The sequence below is a fragment of the Epinephelus moara genome, chromosome 11, assembly GCF_006386435.1.
Source record: "Epinephelus moara isolate mb chromosome 11, YSFRI_EMoa_1.0, whole genome shotgun sequence".
In the NCBI taxonomy this organism is placed as follows: Eukaryota; Metazoa; Chordata; class Actinopteri; order Perciformes; family Serranidae; genus Epinephelus; species Epinephelus moara.
The window spans coordinates 37,093,669-37,114,725 of NC_065516.1; the positions used below are offsets into that span (position 1 = coordinate 37,093,669).

The 21,057-nt window shown below is 43.6% G+C and overlaps 1 protein-coding gene across 2 annotated transcripts in view; it reads right to left on the minus strand.

Annotated features, from left to right (window-relative positions):
* Positions 1 to 21,057, minus strand: part of LOC126397832 (receptor-type tyrosine-protein phosphatase mu-like) — a 152,830-nt gene that overhangs the window by 51,511 nt on the left and 80,262 nt on the right. For both annotated transcript variants that reach the window (XM_050056826.1, XM_050056825.1), the window contains exons 8-14: positions 20,037 to 20,149; positions 19,087 to 19,267; positions 10,006 to 10,159; positions 9,532 to 9,692; positions 9,349 to 9,458; positions 7,807 to 8,008; positions 7,563 to 7,665 (exon numbers count right to left, since the gene is read on the minus strand). In XM_050056826.1, the coding sequence (XP_049912783.1) occupies positions 7,563 to 7,665; positions 7,807 to 8,008; positions 9,349 to 9,458; positions 9,532 to 9,692; positions 10,006 to 10,159; positions 19,087 to 19,267; positions 20,037 to 20,149 (1,024 nt within the window). The remainder of the gene's footprint in view (positions 1 to 7,562; positions 7,666 to 7,806; positions 8,009 to 9,348; positions 9,459 to 9,531; positions 9,693 to 10,005; positions 10,160 to 19,086; positions 19,268 to 20,036; positions 20,150 to 21,057) is intronic.

Below are 21,057 nucleotides of genomic sequence, written 5' to 3' on the forward strand. Positions count from 1 at the left end.
GACTTCACAAGAACTCTACAGACTTCACAAGAACTCTACAGACTCCACAAGAACTCTACAGACTCTACAAGAACTCTACAGACTCTACAAGAACCCAGGACTTCACAAGAACTCTACAGACTTCACAAAAACTCTACAGACTTCACAAGAACTCTACAGACTCTACAAGAACCCAGGACTTCACAAGAACTCTACAGACTTCACAAGAACTCTACAGACTCCACAAGAACTCTACAGACTCTACAAGAACTCTACAGACTTCACAAGAACCCAGGACTTCACAAGAACTCTATAGACTTCACAAGAGCTCTACAAACTCTACAAGAACTCTACAGACTCTACAAGAACTATGGACTCCACAAGAACTCTACAGACTCTACAAGAACTCTACAGACTCTACAAGAACCCAGGACTTCACAGGAACTCTACAGACTTCACAAGAACTCTACAGACTCTACAAGAACTCTACGGACTCTACAAGAACTCTACTGACTCTACAAGAATTCTACAGACTCTACAAGAACTCTACAGACTCCACAAGAACTTTACAGACTCTACAAGAACTACGGACTCCACAAGAACTCTACAGACTCTACAAGAACTCTACAGACTCTACAAGAACTCTACGGACTCTACAAGAACTCTACAAACTCTACAAGAACTCTACAGACTCTACAAGAACTCTACGGACTGTATAAGAACTGTTGAAGCTTGTTAAAAACTTGAATTATTCCACAGACTCGGCCAGCTTGACGATGAAGCAGCAGCCAATCACAGAGGGACAGTCTGCAGCTCTGTTTTCCACCAGCAGGTGCCAGAGCTGCACCTGAACGCAGCACAGTGAGTGTTGAGCAATGTTCATGTCCCGAGGGAAAAGCTGGAAACAATAGTTGTGTTTTTTACTGGAAACAGACGCAGGACAGAAGTCATAGATCACACACACACACACACACACACACACACACACACACACACACACAGGGTGTGGATGGTGAAACTGCAGTATTGTCACATTTCCTGCCGGACAGGAAACTAAAGGAGGACAGGAAGACACACAGACACACACAGACACACAGACACACAGACACACACACACACACACACACACACACACACACACACACACACACACACTCTGCAGCAGTATCTGTATTGTTTGATTTCCACAGAAATAAAGAGAAAAGAGACAGATTCAATCATTTCTTCCTCCTCCTCACTCCTCTCTCTTCATCTCTTTCTTTCCTCTCCGTCTTTGACAAACCATCTCTAATCACATTCCTTCATGCTCACGTTGCCACACTTGTGTGTGTGTGTGTATGTGTGTGTGACAGTAATCTGATTACAGTTGCAGGTCGCCTGCGGCAACACCTTTTGTCCTGTGATGTGAGGCTCTTATACATGAATGTGTCACTGTTTGTCAGTGTGTGTGTGTGTTGGTGTGTGTTGGTGTGCCGGAGGGCCGATGCTCGCTCTGGTGTCAGATGAGACAAAAGCAAAGTTAAATATAAACACACAAACATGAAATCGTATCTCAGAGCAGCATCTGTTCAATCTGATGGGTTTCACATAAACTATCATGTCAATTAACATACCGCACATCTCACACACACACACACACACACACACACACACACACACACACACTCTTTACATCCTCAGTCTTGTTCCTGCATGAAAAGAAAAACATAAATCTGGATTCGCCTGAAATGATCCTTTTTCTTCTTTTGACTCGTCGGTGTGTCGACGTGTGTTTTATAGAAACGCTCTTTTCTCCCAGGCTGCCTGAACAACCCACCAGCTGCGTGCTGGCTTCATTTGATTTTGCTTTATTTATTGATCCTTTAACGGAGAAAAGGGACATAATTGGTGACACTCTGAACGGCGGGGATGTTTGATTGTTGATGGACACTTGAGTCCCGCAGTGACGGAGGAAGTGAAGCATCTGCTGACGGCTGTGATGAGTGCTGAGTGGACCCTGAGTACACTTTCAACTTCATTCAGCACACAGCTGGTGTGAGAGTGAGCGCAGGCGCTGATGAACGTTTATCTTGAGTCACAGAGATTCAGAAATCAACGTCAGAAAGTCATCTGCCAGGAGTGTGCACGTTCGTGTACTGCCGCATGGCGTCCGTACAACCCTGTGTTTTGTTGGCCCCCTGCTGTGTTGATGCAGAGTAAAAGTCGCTCTGATCTCTGTCTCTCATCTGCTACATGAAGACGTTTCAATTCAACGAATCATCATCTAACAGCTCGTATGACATCATACCAACGACATTCTGACATACAGCTACGTGGTTAACGTGAAGGGTTTTTTGGGGAGTTTTTCCTGATCAGCTGTGAGGGTCCTAAGGACAGAGGGATGTTGTATGCTGTAAAGCCCTGTGAGGCAAATTGTGATTTGTGATATTGGGCTTTATAAATAAAACTGAAATTGAATTGAAAGTCAGGGGGGTCAGGTTTAAAACTAGAGTCCCTGCCTCCGCCCACCAGTCCACCCTGTGGTTGTATGACTCCGCCCACCAGCCCACCCTGTGGTTGTATGACTCCGCCCACCAGTCCACCCTATGGTTGTATGACTCCGCCCACCAGTCCACCCTGTGGTCGTTCTTGGCGGTGCCACAGCAACGGTGCGCTTGCAAAAAGACTGCCGGGGGGAAACAGGTTTTGGTGTAACACGCCCACAGAAATATCGCCTACAGGACGCGAACCATGGCAGAAAAATGGCTACATCTCCACAAGATCAAACACCGCAAGGACGTGTTGAAAACTGCTACATAACCGGAGGTGGTAGGGCGGGACTTAAGGACGTGTTGAAAACTGCTACATAACCGGAGGTGGTAGGGCGGGACTTCAGAGGGTGGCTCGTTACGCCCAATGAGAGGCTGATCTATGCTGTGAACTTCCACCCACTCAGACTACAGAGATAAGACCTTGACCTTTATGTATTAAAATTTGTTTATCAGGATAAAGTCCCTTGAGATGTGCGATCTTGTTGGCTAAACCTAACCATGTGTGTGTGTTGGCTAAACGTAACCAGGTGTGTGTGTTGACTAAACGTAACCGTGTGTGTGTTGGCTAAACGTAACCATGTGTGTGTGTTGGCTAAACCTAACCGTGTGTGTGTTGGCTAAACGTAACCAGGTGTGTGTGTTGTTGAAGGAAAAAGACATCATTGGTGTTGTACCGACGTAGTGCTTTTATTTTGAAAGAGACTGTATGCAAACTGTACATTTCCTGTGAAAACAGAGGTGTATTTTGAAAAAAGATGATGCATGTAACAGGCTGAAGTTGACACGGTGACGTCATATGTTGATGACCAAATGTGGACATGTGACAAGGTCGCAGTGAGGGCGTGATGGTTAAACAAAACGGTCTCGTGACAATAACACAGATACTTTGGGGATTAACGTCGTCACACATGACTAAAACTGAGCTCGTTGGATCTTTGACGTCGAGTCTTCACGTGTAATTTTTCGATTTCGATTCTGCAGAAACGTTCAAAAAAACAGGTGAAAATAACTCACTCTGTCATACTTTCTTTTTGCCAAAAAAAAAGTTTGGGTCTAACATAGAGAGGACACGTCTGTGAAAGGGAGACTTGGTTCCTACATTCAGATATCTGGAGGTCAGAGGTCAAGGAGGCCACTGTGAAAATGGCCGGGATCTGGTGGGTCTGAAAGGGTTAAAGGTCAGAGCGGCCCTGCTGACGGCAGGCGGCCGACGTCTGGGCTCTGACGTGCCATTCACAGACAGATGATGTGTGTTGTTCTACCTGATCAGGAGAACAAAGCGTCTTTGTTGCTTTCACTGTGTCGCAGAGATAAAGCGTCCGTTCATAACGAGAGACGAGCCGAAGCATCTCTGTGTTCCTTACTGAAAGGCAAGGAAGCGCTCAGTGTGTTTATGTGTGACTGTGTGTGTCTGTGTGTGTCTGTGTGTGTTTGTGTGTGTTTATGTGTGACTGTGTGTGTCTGTGTGTGATTGTGTGTGTTTGTGTGTGATTGACACATTAGCTGTTAATCCCTTGTTAATCCTCGGTGTTAGCAGCAGGCTCTGATTAGCCCCGCCCGCTGATCGTTAATTAACCAAATCCCTCGTTACAGCCCGACGACGGAGAGCAGACAGCTGTTGACATGACGACTGTTACCGCGGATACAGCCTCCCTGTGGGCCCCAACAACAGAGATTTAGCAGAGTGTGTCTGAGTCAGACTGTAGAAAGTTTGCAGTGGTAATTATCTGCATTCACATCCAAGAAGGAAACAGTGGAGACAAACAGACGATGACTGACGGATGAAAACGTCTCATCAGATAAATAAATAACTGAGTTTCCATTAATCTGCTGAATTCTTCATCGGACGATCACAACACTCACATCAATGTTTCATCGTTCACTTTCATATCTGAGTAAAAAAAATCTTCTGATTTAATAATAAAAGGACAGAACGACATCACCTGCTCTTCCTGCTCTGTGTCTCAGCTTCCTGTCCAGACAGGAAGAAGCTCCTCTGACGCTGACACACTGATGATAGCTCAGGTCCAGGTGAGTTCTTTATGTGCTGCTCACTTTACAGGTTTTGGGCTGTTTTGTTTCTATGAGACGGCGTCTTTCAGACCAGAGGACACAAAATGTCCAACGTGAACGTTTAGGTTTATTAAAAAATTAAAACTCATAATAAGAGCTGATCCATTTTATATCTTCATCTGAACTCACAGTGTGGGACGGTGTCTAAAAATGAAAATCCATTTTCACGTTAACTTGGTTAATCACGGTAATTATGGTGTATTTTGCTGCAGCTGGGCTCCTGTAGTTCATCGTGGCGTTCACAGCGGTATCAACGTGGCGGCGTGTGCTATGAAGGAAGGAACAAGTTCATTCCCTAAAAAAAAAAAAGACTGTCTCTTCAGTCATCTGGAACTGGTTCAGCTTCGCAACGTCCGACATTGAGTAGACCGCTGTCTGCCGTAAAGTTTGTCTTCAGTTAGAAATATCGCCCTCTATCTGAAGACAACGAGAACTTGTTCACGTGACCACTGTAACGTCTCATTCTCAGGTTTATCAAAAGCCCCTTTTACACTGCCAGATTTTCGGCGAATGTTGCAAGCGTTTAGAGACACAGAGCTGGATTGGCGAGTTGATCCGAGGTGCCCAATTTTTCACCTCGTACGGTAGACATATTGGTGCAACCCTTTTAGTTTAAACAGACCGAGGCGGCCTTCTGCAACGGGAGGGGCTGTTGATGACTTGTGGGAGGAGCTGTTGATGACGCCACACGTGCGAGCCACTGGCGGTGGATAAACAGGAAACAGCTGATAGCAGGAATTAGCGAGCAGCTAGTAGCAAGAGGGAAACACAAACCTGACAGACACTGCTACATGTTTTGTTACTTGCTCACGCCCCCCATTGCCCTGAAAAAGGCACATTCTGTATAAACAAAGTTACAAAAAAATAAGTTTACAGAGGCCCGTTGATTTGTCCTGAATATCTCAGTTACTGTACTGCACCTCAGGAAGTTCTCATGCACTGCTCGTATGTTTTCCTACCAACAGCATGGCATCAGAATTCTTACATATCCCACGTAATCATGCTGGAGTAAGTCAATCAATCAATCAATTTAATTTATAAAGCCCAATATCACAAATCACAATTTGCCTCACAGTCGTGATGTTCGTTGGTGTTAATTCTGACAGCTATTTTAGATTTCCTCTTAGTTGTGAGACGAAAACGTTTTATTTACATTTTAATCATTTTTATCCTTCACAGTTTCAGTCAATGAAATTTCAAAACATTTTTAAATTTAATTTTAATTTTAAAAGCAAACTGTTTTTTAATAATTGAAACTTGAAACCATTTTTTAATGTAAATATGTGTATAAAGTCCAACACACCGCCGAGGAGGCGAGAACATGTGCAGTTAGATTTTCAATCTGGTTGCCTTTTTTTTTCGTTGATAGGCAAACGTACACGGTGTGACCACCTTGGAACATACATATATCTCTGCCACCCTAGCTGTGTTTAAGACAAGGATGGTGTGTCGGCGTCATGACCACAAACACATCCAACACGCTAACAAACATTCAACGACATCACTTCAATGTTTCGATCACCAGGACAACGAAAAAACAACCTGGATTATTGTGTTCAGTCTGATACCGTTAAAGGCTGTCGCAGCACGAGCAGTCACACGCACACAGCTGCAGCTGCTCTGATGCTTTAGCTCTCATTATTCTTCTTTCTTCTTATTTTTCTCAGTAAAAAGTGTGTGCGCCCACTACTCAGGTACAAATCAATGACACTCACTGACCTGAAGGTGGCGCTGTTTTCACAATTATCTTGAGACCAACTCAGCTTATAGTCACAATTCTCTCACTGTAGTCAGTGACAGAATTTTTTCTCAGAATTTTGTGTTTTTTTCTCAGTTTTCTCTAAATCATTTTTTCGTGTACTCGTTGGTCCAGTCATCCCGGAACACTGGCAGAATCATCTACGCACATCGTTGATCTAAAGTTATCAAAGGAAGGTAGGTGTGAGGAAGGTCTCTGTTCTCATCTCTTCAGGAAGACCTTCTTTTTGACAATTTGTACTTGTTGCAGTTAAACTAGTTTGGAATATATTGTTCTGCCAATATGAAATCTTATTGTATGATTATTCGTCTCTGTATGAGGTACACTGTTTAGTTTTTGTCTGTTGTTTTTGTTTGTATGTTGTTGTGTTGTACGTAGACACACCTGCTGACACTGAGCTTTACCTCTAAATGTTAAAAAGTGACAACAAAAAAAAAGAAAAGCAAATGTTGAATAATCAGCATCAAAATGAGAAAAACAGAGAGAATAATAAAAGAGAAAGAGAAAAGATGTCTCCACCAGAAGGCGCTGTGCATGGGTCAAAAAGGCTTCACAAACAAACATTTGTGTTTAAGTCCAAATTTACATAAATACTCATAAATCAAATATGGCGACAGTGGTCGTGACCAAACTCGGTGCACATGTGCGGATACTTTGAGCTTCGCTAAGCAGCCTTGGGATATTCTGACACTAGAGGGCGCCACAAATGCATAAAGTTTATATCTTACAATCAGCTGCAGGGACAAATATGAAATTCTGTTCGGACCATCTGGAGTCAAGACTCAGTCGGGACATAAAGTTTGGTAATGACTGCTTAAAGAGGGCGGGGCTTATGACAGTAAATCTAAATGTCAAGACATGTCACATTCAAAGCTTTAAAACAGGCAGGCTTTTAAATGATGTTTACAACACTCGCATCTTCAGATTTCATCTGATTCACTGTAACTGAAACGTTTGTGATCTTTGCTGCTGAAGTGAGATGAATATTTAACAGGAATAAACTGATCTGAGGTCTGTTCGTTCAAAAACAGTTTAAAGATCAGAGCTGTAGTTCGTCACAACTGATGTGGATGTGACAGTTTCAGCTGCAGCTTCTTCTTCATGTCCTGTTTTAATGTTTAACGTCTCGCTCATGAAAACTTGATGAAGACGAAGATTGATGCTGCTGAATATTTCAACATCTGTGAGTGTGTGTGTGTGTGTGTGTGTGTGTGTGTTACCTGACGGGAGCTCCCCGGCTCTGGGCCGGTTTCAACATAACAGTGACGCTGGAGTCCGTCTGATTGAGAGGAGACTCTTGATCATACGCCGGCATCAGAGGAGCTGAGAAGGAGGAGGAGGAGGAGGAGGAGGAGGAGGAGGAGGAGGAGGAGGAGGAGAGGGAGGAGGAGGAGGGAGTCAGTGTCTTCATTTGTTTGGTGTTGACATTTCTGAGACTCACCTGAGATCTTGGTGGAGACTCACCTGAGATCTTGGTGGTGAACTGGGTGATGACCGGAGGCCCGAAGCCTTTAATGGTGGAGGCTCTTATTGTGAAGGAGTAGGTGGAGCCTGGGTAGAGGCCTGTGAACACGTGGCTCGTCTCATTGGCCTGTTTGAACACCTTCCCGCTCTGATTAGACAGGTCGAACTCTGTGTCGAAGGAGCTCAGGGCTTTGTAGGAGATCTGTGAAGGAGGACCACATTAATGTCTGGCTGCCTCACTGGGGATTGTGGGTGATGGAGTCTTCACTGTAAATCTGATTTTGGTTTACATTCATATTTTAAAGGTGGCAGTTTTAACTAATTGTGTTATTTTCAACTTCAGATCTGTTAGTGAAGTCATTCGCACGCCAAAATAAACTTCAAACAGATTTTAGTTAGGGGTGTAACGGTACACAAAAATCTCGGTTCGGTACGTACCTCGGTACACAAGTCACGGTTCGTTTTTTTCGGTACAGTAATGAAAAAAATAGACGACTATTAAATATCTTTTACTTATTGGTAACCTTATTAAAACATACCACCACAGCAGTTAACTCTTTTTACACAATTTTTGAATGAAACAAATATATATAAAATCCTGCTGTTTTTTTAACACATTTTTTTGAATGAAAAATATAAATATACATTTCTGCTTTAACAGTTTTACTCAATTAAAATAAAAAGTATAGTGCAGCTGGTCAGCTTTAAAGCCTGCTCAGATTCAGTTTTACTAGGAACTTACTTAGCTTTCCCACTTTGTTAAAGTGCAGTAAACAAAACATGCTTATATCTAAAGTGCAGCTTAAACAATTTTACTCAACTCCAATGGCGTTGGTTATTTCTTTAGCGCGATGGTCAGGGAAACGCTCTTTCTTTTTAAACGACGACGATATCGTAGTTTGCACCAGATTGCTTTTTCTAGTCGTGTCGGTTAACGTTCAAACTCGGGTGGTGTCGTTTTAGATGCGTTAATTATTGGCCCCTCCCCCTCTTAACTGTCTTTAAATGTTAGCCACTCCCACTCTTTATGTCTCTTTATTCAATTATTGGCCAGTCCCCCTCTTAACTGTCTTTAATTATTGGCCCCTCCCACTCTTTATATCTCTTTATTTAATTATTGGCCCCTCCCACTCTTAACTGTCTTTAAATGTTAGCCACTCCCACTCTTTATGTCTCTTTATTTAATTATTGGCCAGTCCCCCTCTTAACTGTCTTTAATTATTGGCCACTCCCACTCTTTATGTCTCTTTATTTAATTATTGGCCCCTCCCACTCTTAACTGTCTCTTTATTTATTTTTTGGCCACTCCCCCTTTTAACTGTCTTTAAATATTGGCCCCTCCGCCCTTAACTGTCTTTAAATATTGGCCCCTTCTGCTCTTTATGTCTTTTTATTTAAATGTTGGCCTCTCTTAACTTTGGAAGACCTTTAGCCCCTCATCGTGGACCATGTGTGAGCAGCAATAGGGGGCGGGGCTTTGAGACATGATGAAGATGGTGACATCATGGCGTGATGTGTAGGATGTCGAATCAGTGGGTTTACCTCATACTGTCGGATGAGGCCATACGTCTGCAGCGGCTCCCTCCAGCTCAGACTGATCTGCTGCTCATAACTACTGCCGAGGATCGAATCCACGGGGACAGCTCCGGGAACTGAGACACAAACATTTAAGTTTTTAAAAACTTATTGAACAGCACAGAAGTTGACTGATGGACAGTGTCATACCGTCCTCGTCCGTCAGCACCAGCAACTCCTCGCTCTCCTTGCGTCCCTCCGGGTTACTCAAGACGAGTCTCAGGCTGACGTTGGTGAACGGTGGAAGGTTACGCACGATGTGCTGCGGCACAACGCTCAGGGTGTCATACACCACCTCCTTCACCGGCTCCCTGCAGGAGAGAGGAAGAAGAGGGAGGGGCTTATTTGCCTGTTGGTGTATCCCCGTGTTTACCTTTACCAGGACTTACTTGGCCTTTCCCTCTCTGTGGTTTACTTTCTTTAAATGTTGGCCCCTTCCTCTGTATAAGTCATTACTCTTCAAATGCTGGCCCTTCCCGTTTTTTTCCAATGTTGGCCCCTCCCCCTTTTTTCAATGTTGGCCCCTTCCTCTGTATACATCACATCTCTTTCACTGTTGGCCCCTCCCTTTCATTACGTCACTGTTTTTAAAAATATTGCCCCCTCCCCTGGTCCTGTATGTACCTGCTGGCAGCCCCTGCAGGTCTGTAGCGGTACTGTACAGTCAGGTTGTAGCTGTGGCAGCGGGTCACGTTGTATCCGAATGGCTCCCATCTTACCGTCACCTGTTTGGACTGAATGTCGACGACCTCGAGATGCCGTGGGCCGTGCATGGGATCTGACAGACAGACACAAAGAGGAACAGGTCATCTTTACCCCTCAGCAGACGCCATCTTTACCCCTCAGCAGACGCCATCTTTACCCCTCAGCAGACGTCTCACACTGATTAACCAGCTTGTTTACGTGACATCAGACAGATCTGATCTGAGCTGCGTGTGAACGTCACATCTTCACAGCTGAAAAACAATTGTCCTTTATCTAAAGTGAAAACAGTCTGACGCTGATAAGCTTCCTGTCACTATCAGTCTTGGCCAATCAGCACGCAGCCTGAGCCAAGCAGGTAACCCTCAGTGTCTGTTGTCCTCCTCGTGGAGACTGAACTGCTGCTTCCTGCGGCCAAATCTCTTTATCACATCAATGTTTTGTCAACGAGCTGAATCTGAGGGTGCGGAGAGCAGCTGGTTACGTGTTCCCTGATCTACAAACACGTTTATATTTGTGTTATGTGAGGTCATTAATCCACAGAAATATGCCGTGATTTAAAAAAACACATCACTTCCTCTGTAAACAGGAACTTTAATTTGAGACTTTTACCACAAACTGAACGATCGTCTTGATTTTGTGAGCTGTGCTACTGCACACCCACTGCACTGCCGCACAGCCACCGCAGTGGGAAAGCTGACAATCAGCAATCTCTAGCGCTACACTGGTTTCATAGTTATCTGTCTGGAAGACACCAATATGTTTATGTATGTATACCAATCCATCAATCATGGGGTTCCCCAGGGTTCCATTTAAGGGCCACTTCTCTCCATCATATATATATAATATAATATAATATAATATAATAGAATAGAATAGAATAGAATAGAATAGAATAGAATAGAAACCTTTATTGTCATTGTATGCTTGATACAACGAAATTGGAGAAGCAACTCCGTATAGTGCAAAAACATATGCAACAGTCAATCCTCCATCCACTCCCCTCACTCATACAAAATAAAACGCGAAGGCTACCAAAAGACATCATCCAACATCTTACATGCACATATAAAAAAAACATATATAAATAAATAAATATAAATTACTTTGTTAATTCCTCATCTGTACTACATAAAGTATTATTTGCTGATGATACAAACCTGTTTTTTCCCCCACAAAAACCCAAATATGCTTGAACAAATCATAAATAGTGAGTTAATGAAAACAGACACCTGGTTTAGGTGCAACAAACTTTCCCATAACATCAGTAAAACAAAATACATTGTGATCCATTCCAATTAAAAAAAACTAACATTAAGCAAATCTGTCCAAAAATAAATGGACAGAATATTGTAAGAGTCGGCTCTACAAAATTCCTGGGGATCCTCATCGATGAATCTCTTAATTTTAAATGTCACATTGAAGATCTCACAAAAACATTGTCTAAATATGCTGCTTTGTTTCTTAAGTTGAGACATTTTCTACCACTTTCTGCACTTCTCACCCTATATATATATAAAACCTGGTTTGAGCCTCATTTACAATATTGCAACATCATATGGTGTAACACATTTTCAACTTACTTACAAAAGCTAGATACCCCCAAAAAAAGTCATACGTGCTTTATCATGGTCTGAGTTTAATGCTCCCACGAGAATACTTTTCCACCGCCACAATCTTCTGAGGCTTGCTGAGTACAATTACCTCCAGAATGCTTGTGTAATGTACCAAATTGTCCACAAACTAAACCATAAACTATGTGACCTCATTCCAATCTTCCATCCTATGCACACCTATTCCACCAGAAACAAAAACCAAATCACTGGGAAAAAAAACGACGGTTAAAATGTACCAAGTTTAGTGCTGTGTGCAGAGGACCACAGATTTGGAATGAGCTTGATGAGAAGTTAAAAATGTCACATTCCATCTCCATCTTCAAGAAAAAACTAAGAATGCAACTCCTATCAATGTATATTTAATTCACTGATTATATTAATAATCTTACATATGAATGTCACTTGTATTTTATTCCATCTATTTCTCTCGACTAACATTGTATAAATTTGTTATTGTACAATGATTGTACCGACTGATCTAATGTAACCAGGGCACTGGGACTGTCCACTGTGTGTCTGTTATATGCCTGTTTGTATGTTGTTGGGTCCTAAGGATATCTGGCCAATATCCTGTCTGTTATTTGTGGGCCCCCGTGCCCCCTATTATAAGCTTTAGATAGCTTCCTTGGGGTGACCCTTTCACACATCAAATTACTGTAATGTCTGTATGCAGCATGTACTGTATTTCATATCATGATGTGTGTGAAATAATAAACTAAACTATGACCCTGCAGAAGTCAAGGGGTTTTATCAGCTCCAGCGCCGACATCTGGGTGAACGTGCTGATTGTAGCTCCTTAACTGGCGAGGTGCAATGACACGCCACCACAAATTACCATCTGTCTCCGCCCAATCAGAGCTCAGACATCAATCTAAAGATATAAAAACAAGTGACCGCCATAAAATCCTCACTGACCTCCACGCTGCTTTCTACCGTTTACTAACCTGTTTTCAGGCTTGTCTGTGACGTCCAATGTGTGTGTGTGTGTGTGTGTGTGTGTCCTGCAACAGCCACATGATCAACAGAGAATCAATACGCTGCACGTAGCTCTACAATAACATGACGTCTGTGGTAAAGTCACAGTGATTTTACAGAGTCTACAGGACTGACTGAAAACGTGTTCACTGTTACGATGGGGACATCACGGAGGGACGGACTAAAGACAAGGATCTGAAACTGTCCACCATCACTGCTGCTGCATGTGAAATGCATGCTGGGACACCCGTCAACACAGTCAGCTGCTAAAGCCGGCTGCAGTGAGATCTCCTCAGGACGTTCAGTCGTTGTATTATAACACGAATGTAGGTTTGACAAGAAAGCAGTGAGACGACCCAACATGGCCGCCGTCCTCCTTCCTGTTTCCTTCAGTGAAAAAAAAAAGTTCAGCTGAGCAGAGACACAAAGACAGAGGGGAGAGATTAAAGGAAGCTGGAACTGAGCACGCTCTCTCTCTCACTCACATTCACACACACACACACACACACACACACACACACACACACACAGTGTGTCTTTGTAGTGGCCAATATAAGTGCTGTATTTCAAGATGACAGACAGCGATCCACTCAGAGAGACAGAGAGAATGATAGATGAGAGCAGGAAGGACCAATTTCTCCTGACTGTGTGTGTGTGTGTGTGTGTGTGTGTGTGTTTTCAGGTGTATTTTTGCAGCCAGTGAACAATACCTTTCCTGTTCTTTGTCGTCTTTCAACTGTGTGTGTGTGTGTGTGTGTGTGTGTGTGTGTGTGTGTGTGTGTGTGTGGTCAATTGTGGCGGTACAGAAAAATTCTCTCTTCCTGTTATTGAGCCTCTCTCACACACACACACACACACACACACACAGGCTGCAGGCTTTTAGCAGGACACAATAGAGGCACTTGTGAGTTTCTCCACCTCGATTGTGCGATGAAAGAGAGACGTCGAGCTAAATGGTCGGTCTGCAGGCAACACACACACACACACACACCCCAAGACATCACCGCAGCAACAATGGGGGTCAGGGGTCAAGGGGAGGGGGAGGAGGGGATTGAGGTGGATCCTATTACCCATAATCCCCGAGGGGAGAGTGAATGCTATCACATAAAATCTTACCATTCCCCCTTCAGTGTGTGCGTGTGTGTGTGTGTGTGTGTGGTCGTCACAGTTCCATCCCATAATTTTTGGGCTGACATTTAAATCAGACACAAAGACGGAGCGCCCTGCTGATGATTTCATCAGGTATTTTTCCATCAAATGTTAAAGAACGACAAACTACAACCTTCAGGAAGTATGCAAGGTCGACTTCCTGTCATGTGTGAGGATGAGGAGGAGGAGGAAGAGGACACTGAGGCTTACACATATTCCATCAGTCAATCAGTCAATTTTATTTATAAAGCCCAATATCACAAATCACAATTTGCCTCGCAGGGCTTTACAGCATACGACATCCCTCTGTCCTTATGACCCTCCTTACGTTTAGCCAACACACACATGGTTACGTTTAGCCAACACACACACATGGTTATGTTTAGCCAACACACACACATGGTTATGTTTAGCCAACACACAGACGTGTTTACGTTTAGCCAACACACACGTGGTTACGTTTAGCCAACACACACGTGGTTACGTTTAGCCAACACACACACGGTTATGTTTAGCCAACACACACACATGGTTATGTTTAGCCAACACACAGACGTGGTTACGTTTAGCCAACACACACGTGGTTACGTGGATCTGAAGTAAAAAACATCAGATTCCCACAGTGAAGAAACACGACGCCACAAAGTGTTGAAACATTGAATCAGTTATCAGAAGAGTTCCTGATTAATGCTGTCAATTGACTGATCAACTGATCGCTGCAGCTGTTTCTGTTTGAACATCATGTTCTGCAATATTTACTGTTTAAAGGCAGAGACTGTCTGTCTGTCTGTCTGTCTGTGCGTCTGTCTGTCTGTCTGAGGGTTTTCTTTTCTTTTCGGTTAAAAGAGTCAGTAGCAATCTACAACAATTATTATATTATCAAAATGTCTGAAAAATGTTAATAAAGTGTCCAACATATATTATGAAAATATTCAAAAAGATGTTGATGAAATGTCAAAAAAATGTCAGTAAAATTATTAAAATGTCTGAAAAATGTTTCAACAAAATGTCTGAGAAAAATATTAAAATATCTGAATAACGTTTATAAAATGTCAGAAAAATAAGATTAAAATGTTGTTGAGATGTGGGATCAGTCATGTGACTGAAATGTTTGTGACATCAGAATCACAAAACCTTCCAACTGAGCGAGAAAACTTTTTTCAGTTTTTCTAATTTGATGCTTTAAACTAAAGAGACGCCTGAGAGAGGAGACCTCCTGTCGCTGCTGACATCTGCTACGTTTCACTTTGTTCAACAGAAACAACCAAGAGTCGATTTCCAGTGTTTTCAGACATTTTGGATTATGGGATGTCTGACAGGACAGCAGGGGGCGGAGCCTGACGCAGGCTGCTGGGAGCTGATAACAGACAAACAAACATTGCAGAAGAAGAAGACGAAGAAGAATAATACATTACAGACACAGACAGAAGAGTGTCGAATGTTTGAAGGTGACTCTAGGATGAAGAGGAGGAGGAGGAGGAGGAGGAGGAGGAGGAGGAGGAGGAGAGGTTTAATTTTTCATTTCCAGGAGATCACCAGATTTAATATGAGGGAGCGAGAAAGGGGGAGGAATGATGAAGGAGGAGGGGGAGGCATGAGAACCAGTGATGGATGATTCATGTCGGCCGACCAGAACAGAAACAGACTCTGATCAGAATCTGGATCCAAAGTACAGAGGCAGAACTCGTGATCACTACTTCATTTATTAAGCTGAACTGTTCCTTTAATATCACGGTTCCCCTGTTCCACTGTTCTGGAGACGGACGTTCTGTTTAGAGCTTCAAGCCTGTTGTTTTCAGACAGATCGTCGACAAGCAAAGTTTTTGCCGACAGTTGTTTAATAAATATGACAGCCTGGTGGGGGCGCTATATTTTGGAAAGGCCACGCCCCTCACACAATAAGTCTGATTGACTTGAAACTACACTAAAATGAGAGCCCTGTTGGTGGAAGAAACGGAGCATTATATTTCTACATGAATGAACCAACGGTTAAGTTAATCACACATTCACTCCGCTCGGCGCTCTGCTGCTCCGTCTCCACAGACAGAGTGTCCAGAGTGCGCTCTGCCACTCTGAGAGTGCGCTGCTCTGGATAACCCAACGCTACATTCAGACAGCGCTCCCAATTTATCAACGCTCCAGTTTGTGTCAGAGTGCGCTCCCACACTCACGAGTGAGTGTTTCTGAATGCACCACTCACATCATCTTCCTCCATCGTCTAAAAAGCGCTAGCTAATGTCTGTGGAGAACTGTTTTGCCTCCAGCTAAGCCCCGCCCACCAACAGACGTCACACTGTTTACTAACAGTCAGAGGGTCGGTACTATGAAAAAATAGGTCTCTTGAAAAAGTCAGAGCAGTGTGGAAACAAGTTTGAAGGATGTAAAGCTGAGGTGTGTTGCCTTTTCTGAGCTGCGTTCACAGGTTGTTTTATTCGTTGTTGACCTTCAGATGAATTCACTGCGAAGCAGCACGTCTCATCGCACGATCGAACCTGAGTCACAGCGTTTTCAGTGTGGTAACTGTCACACGCAGACAGAAGAAGGAGCGGCGTCTGAAACCAGCGGCCACAATTTCCATCACTAAAAGCTCCACAGAACGTCAGACAGTAAAAAAAAGAAGTGGACAGTTTGGCGGACGAGCAGAGCGTAAAAATCTGAGGTGAAAAGAGAGAAAAGAGTGAAATATTCATACGATATTTTATAAAAGGCCGGACAAACACACTTTAATGGATGTTAACACACACACACACACACACACACACACACGTTTGTATCTTTCATGACCTCGCTGTGTGTGACCAGACCTTCATATTCTCTTAAATCACACCACACACCTTTAAAACATATTAATACCATTGTCTCCAAAACAAATATTAAATGATGTCATAACAATAAACTCGACGCACCACATTCTCATGTCTGAACCTTCTTAGTTCAACTGGTCATTGTCTGTTCAGGAAAACAAAGACTCACCCTTTCATCTGCTCCACGGTCATTAATAATCATATCATAACTTTGGTCGTGATGACATCATCAGATATAAAAGCACAAAATGAAATGATGAAACATGAAGCAGCTCACAGTGACTTCCTGTTTATCTGCCGCCACGCTGAGTCGCCTCACTGAGCTCTAAGTCCTAAAGCTTGTCTGATGGACACGCTGATTTATTATTGAACACACACACACACACACACACACACACACAAACAGAAGCTGGTTTATAATTTATTAGAAGTAAAATGAATAAATAAATGTGAGTGTTATCACAGAGAACATCATCATCATCATCATCGTCATCACACTGAGAGAGAGTGTGTGTGTGTGTGTGTGTGTGTGTGCGTGTGTGTGTGTGTGTGTGTGTGTGTGTGTGTGTGCTCTGCTGGCTGTCAGTCACACACACATTTCTTTCCATGTTTCCTGCTGTTGATCCCGGAGGAGCGTTTGTTTTAATCTGCTGACAGTCCCAGAGGGGCGGAGGTGACAACAAAGGAACAATCAGACTGACACTCTGATGTTGGTTCCTGATCTAGAACCATCCATCATTACAACATCCTGAAGGAACACAATACTCTTATCAAGGAACCTAAGAACATCAAAAACCTGAAGAATGACAGCAAACACCCCGAGACCCTCCCCACAGGTCCATAAAGCATCAACACACTTCTCTAGAACCTCACCAAGCAACTCTTGAACTCTTGTATTTTCTGAGTCTCACAGGAGTTATGTGATTGGTCATTTGTGCCTGAGCTTATTGATCCAACTGTCACCAGAGTCAGAAATAATCCAGATAAAGTCAGAAGCTCATGAGAAGCCATTAGAAGCTGCAGAACTGTCATGCCTCTGATTGAAGGGTCCCTGCTGCAGTTGTTGTGTGATATGAATCTGTGTGCTGGGGGGGGGGCATACCAGAGACAGGTCACAGCCCTGCGAGCTGTTGACATCAGTCATGTAGCAGCAGGTCTGAGAGGCAGACGTGTTGAAACCTGACACAGTTATTTCCTCCTCTAATAACAGACCTGAGGTCTGCAGAACGCTGCGTGAGCAAAGGAGCGTTCCTACATATTCAACATGGAGAATAATTCAGTGGTTCTTATCGGACTTCCTGTTTGGGTGGAAATTTTCCTTTATTTCCATATTATTATTAATTCCATAATAATTCTCTGTAAAAACTGAATCCTGCTCAGATTTATTAGATTTAGTATCATAAAAAAATAATGATTTACAATGTGATGACAGAACAGTGTTGATGGAGCAGAAAGAGTTTTAAAAAAACAAACTGTCATTGTGTTGAATATTTTCATTTTCTGTTTCTTATTTTTTTCTGTATTTCTTATTATTATTATCATTATTATTATTATTGCTATCATGTTTATTCTATCCCCATTATGCACCTTGCGAACTCCATCAAGGACTTCACAAAATGCACCAAGGACCTCTGAAGCATATTCAAGGACCTCTGAAGCATATTCAAGGACCTCTAAGATTTAATCAGGGACCTCTAGAACACCAAAAACTTCTAAACTTCATAGAGGAGGTTTCAGACCTCATCAAGGACCTCAGGAACCTTTACAAGGACCTCTAGAATCATGATCATTAGTATTTGTGTGTATGTGGAACATGTTCATGTTCTGAGCTGTGAGCCTGATGAAAACTAAACAAAGGTCAAACTAGAATCACAAATCTATGAAAAGGATCTGAAATTATACGAGAACCAGAAAATAAAATGTCTCCACCTTCATCAACAAAAAGCAAACAGATGAACAGCGAAGGAAAAACTGCAGCAGCAGCCACATTAACGCACCTGTGTAATTAGAGCACTAATTGCTAATCACATGCTGTTTGTGAGTTTACACCCAGAGGGAACACACACACACACACACACACACACACACACACACTGCTGCAGGTGTGTGTGTGTGTGTGTGTGTGTGTGTGTGTTCACTCAGGAGATGGATGAGGTAAACAGCTAGCATGCTATGCTGATGTGTACACTGTAGCCATTAAGAGCTAATGAGTGAGGTGCTAACGAAACCTAGCCCGGCTCACTGCCTTAACGACCTCACCGTTAACCATTAGCCACCCGATGAGCTCAGTGCTAATGCAGCCTAGCACTGCACACTATGCTAATGACTCCACCATTAACCTCCTAATGAGCTCAGTGTGAGTGTAGCCTGAGAGTTAGCCGCTAGCTGCTAGCAGTCATTGGAGTACAGGGACATTTTAAACAGTCATCATCAGGTTTGGATCATGTGACCTGACTCACCTGCACACTTGGTCCTGGCTCTGAGGGGGGGTCCGGGGTTTCCCGTGCCTCCATCCAGGGGCCTGGTCAGCAGCACGCTGATCTCGTACTCGGTATCGGGGTCCAGGTGTCCGATCTTGTGGGTGGGTTTATCGACAGGTGTGGTGTCAATCAACATGCCCGACATCGTACGGTACTCCACCTCAAAAACACATGATCAACTGTTACTGGCACTCCCTAGAACCTCCACACAGACCCTGCATCCCCTCACAGACCTCTAGAACCCTCTTAAAGACCAATATGACCCCCTCACAGACCTCTAGAACCCTCTTAATGACCAATACGACCCCCTCACAGACCTCTAGAACTCCCTCACAGATTGCTACAACCCCCTCAAGGACCACTAGAACCACCTTACAGAACCATAGACCCCCATAAAGGACCACTAGAACCCCTCAGAGATTCCCACAGTCACCTTAAGGACCATTAGAAACCCCTCACAAATCCCTACACCCACCATAAGAACCCACTAGAACCCCCTAACAGACCCTTGCAATTCCTAAAGGACCACGAGAACCCCTCAGAGATTCCTACTACTGCAACCTCCTCAAGGAACCCTGGAACTAGAAAACCCTAGAGAAGGACCACTAGAACCTCCTGACAGATTCCTACAACCCCTAAAATACCACTAGAATCTCCTCATAGACGCTAAGAAACCCCTCAAAGACCTTAAGAACCATCTAAAGAACAACTTGAATCTTTTCACAGACACCTACAGCCTCCTAAGGGACTACTAGAACCCCCTAACATATCCCTACAATCCTATAGGACCACTAGAACCTGTCTGAGAAGCACGAGAACCCCCTCAAAGACATCTAGAACCCCCTACAGGAGGCCACCAGAAACCTCCTCACACATTGCTAGAACGTCATCATAGACCAGCATCAGATCACTGTTTCATCAGGAGTCACCTCTCTCTCAATGATCGGTCCATCTCCATTGATGGAGTTGGCGTTGAGTTGGATCCAGAGGTAGGTGGCGCCCACCGCCATCAGCTGAGGGGGGGCGATGGGTACAGGAGGCTCTGAGGAACACACACACACACACACATTGGGTTTCACTGATCTGTCTTAACGAGGGAGGAAGGAGTTAACAAGTTAATTATTATTTGTGACCTTCGGCGAATCACGGCAGACCTGGATTCTATTACCCAGAATCCCCGGTGGTGCTGCTCTACTTCCTCCTGACCCACTTCATCACACACACACACACACACACACACACACTAAGTAGGATAGGTGTGTAATGAAGCTTGTTTATCATGTAACATGTTGAGGTTAATACTCACCTGTGTATGTGAGATAAAACACACACACAGTTTGAGTGACAGTTCAATCAGTGGTTTAGCCGCCGGGGATTGTGGGATACGTGCCGGGTCATGTGACTGACAGACACCTCCTCACCTGTCACTGAGTGTGTGTTTGCAGAGAGATCAGAGGAGCTATCGACCCGACACAGACACCGGAGCGCATCGATTGGTTCTGTTATGAGTGATGTCAGTCAGACTGTGATGTGTTTCCTCTCCAACCAACAGGACCCAGTTTAAGGGAACCTCGGTTCACAGTTACCGCGGGAACCATCCAACGTGATCTGTTTGTTTACATGTGTTTAGAACAAAGACAGACACAATCCTCCTGCTGAGGACTGACGGAACATTTCTGTCAGCTGTTTTTATGATCACAATAAGGAAACTTAAAACACAGTGCTGCCGCAACGCCAGCGCATGTCACATGACATCAAGTCAGCACCAATAGGAAGTGACGCACAACACTGCATCAACAGAGGACCTCACACAGTCTAGACTCACAAGTCAGTCTTTAGACACTTTGCTTAACTAAAGACTGATGACTTTCTCCCTGATTTTGTGTTTAGATGGGTGGATACAATTTCAGAGTTTAAAAAAACTCCCTACGTTGCAGAACCAATAGTAAA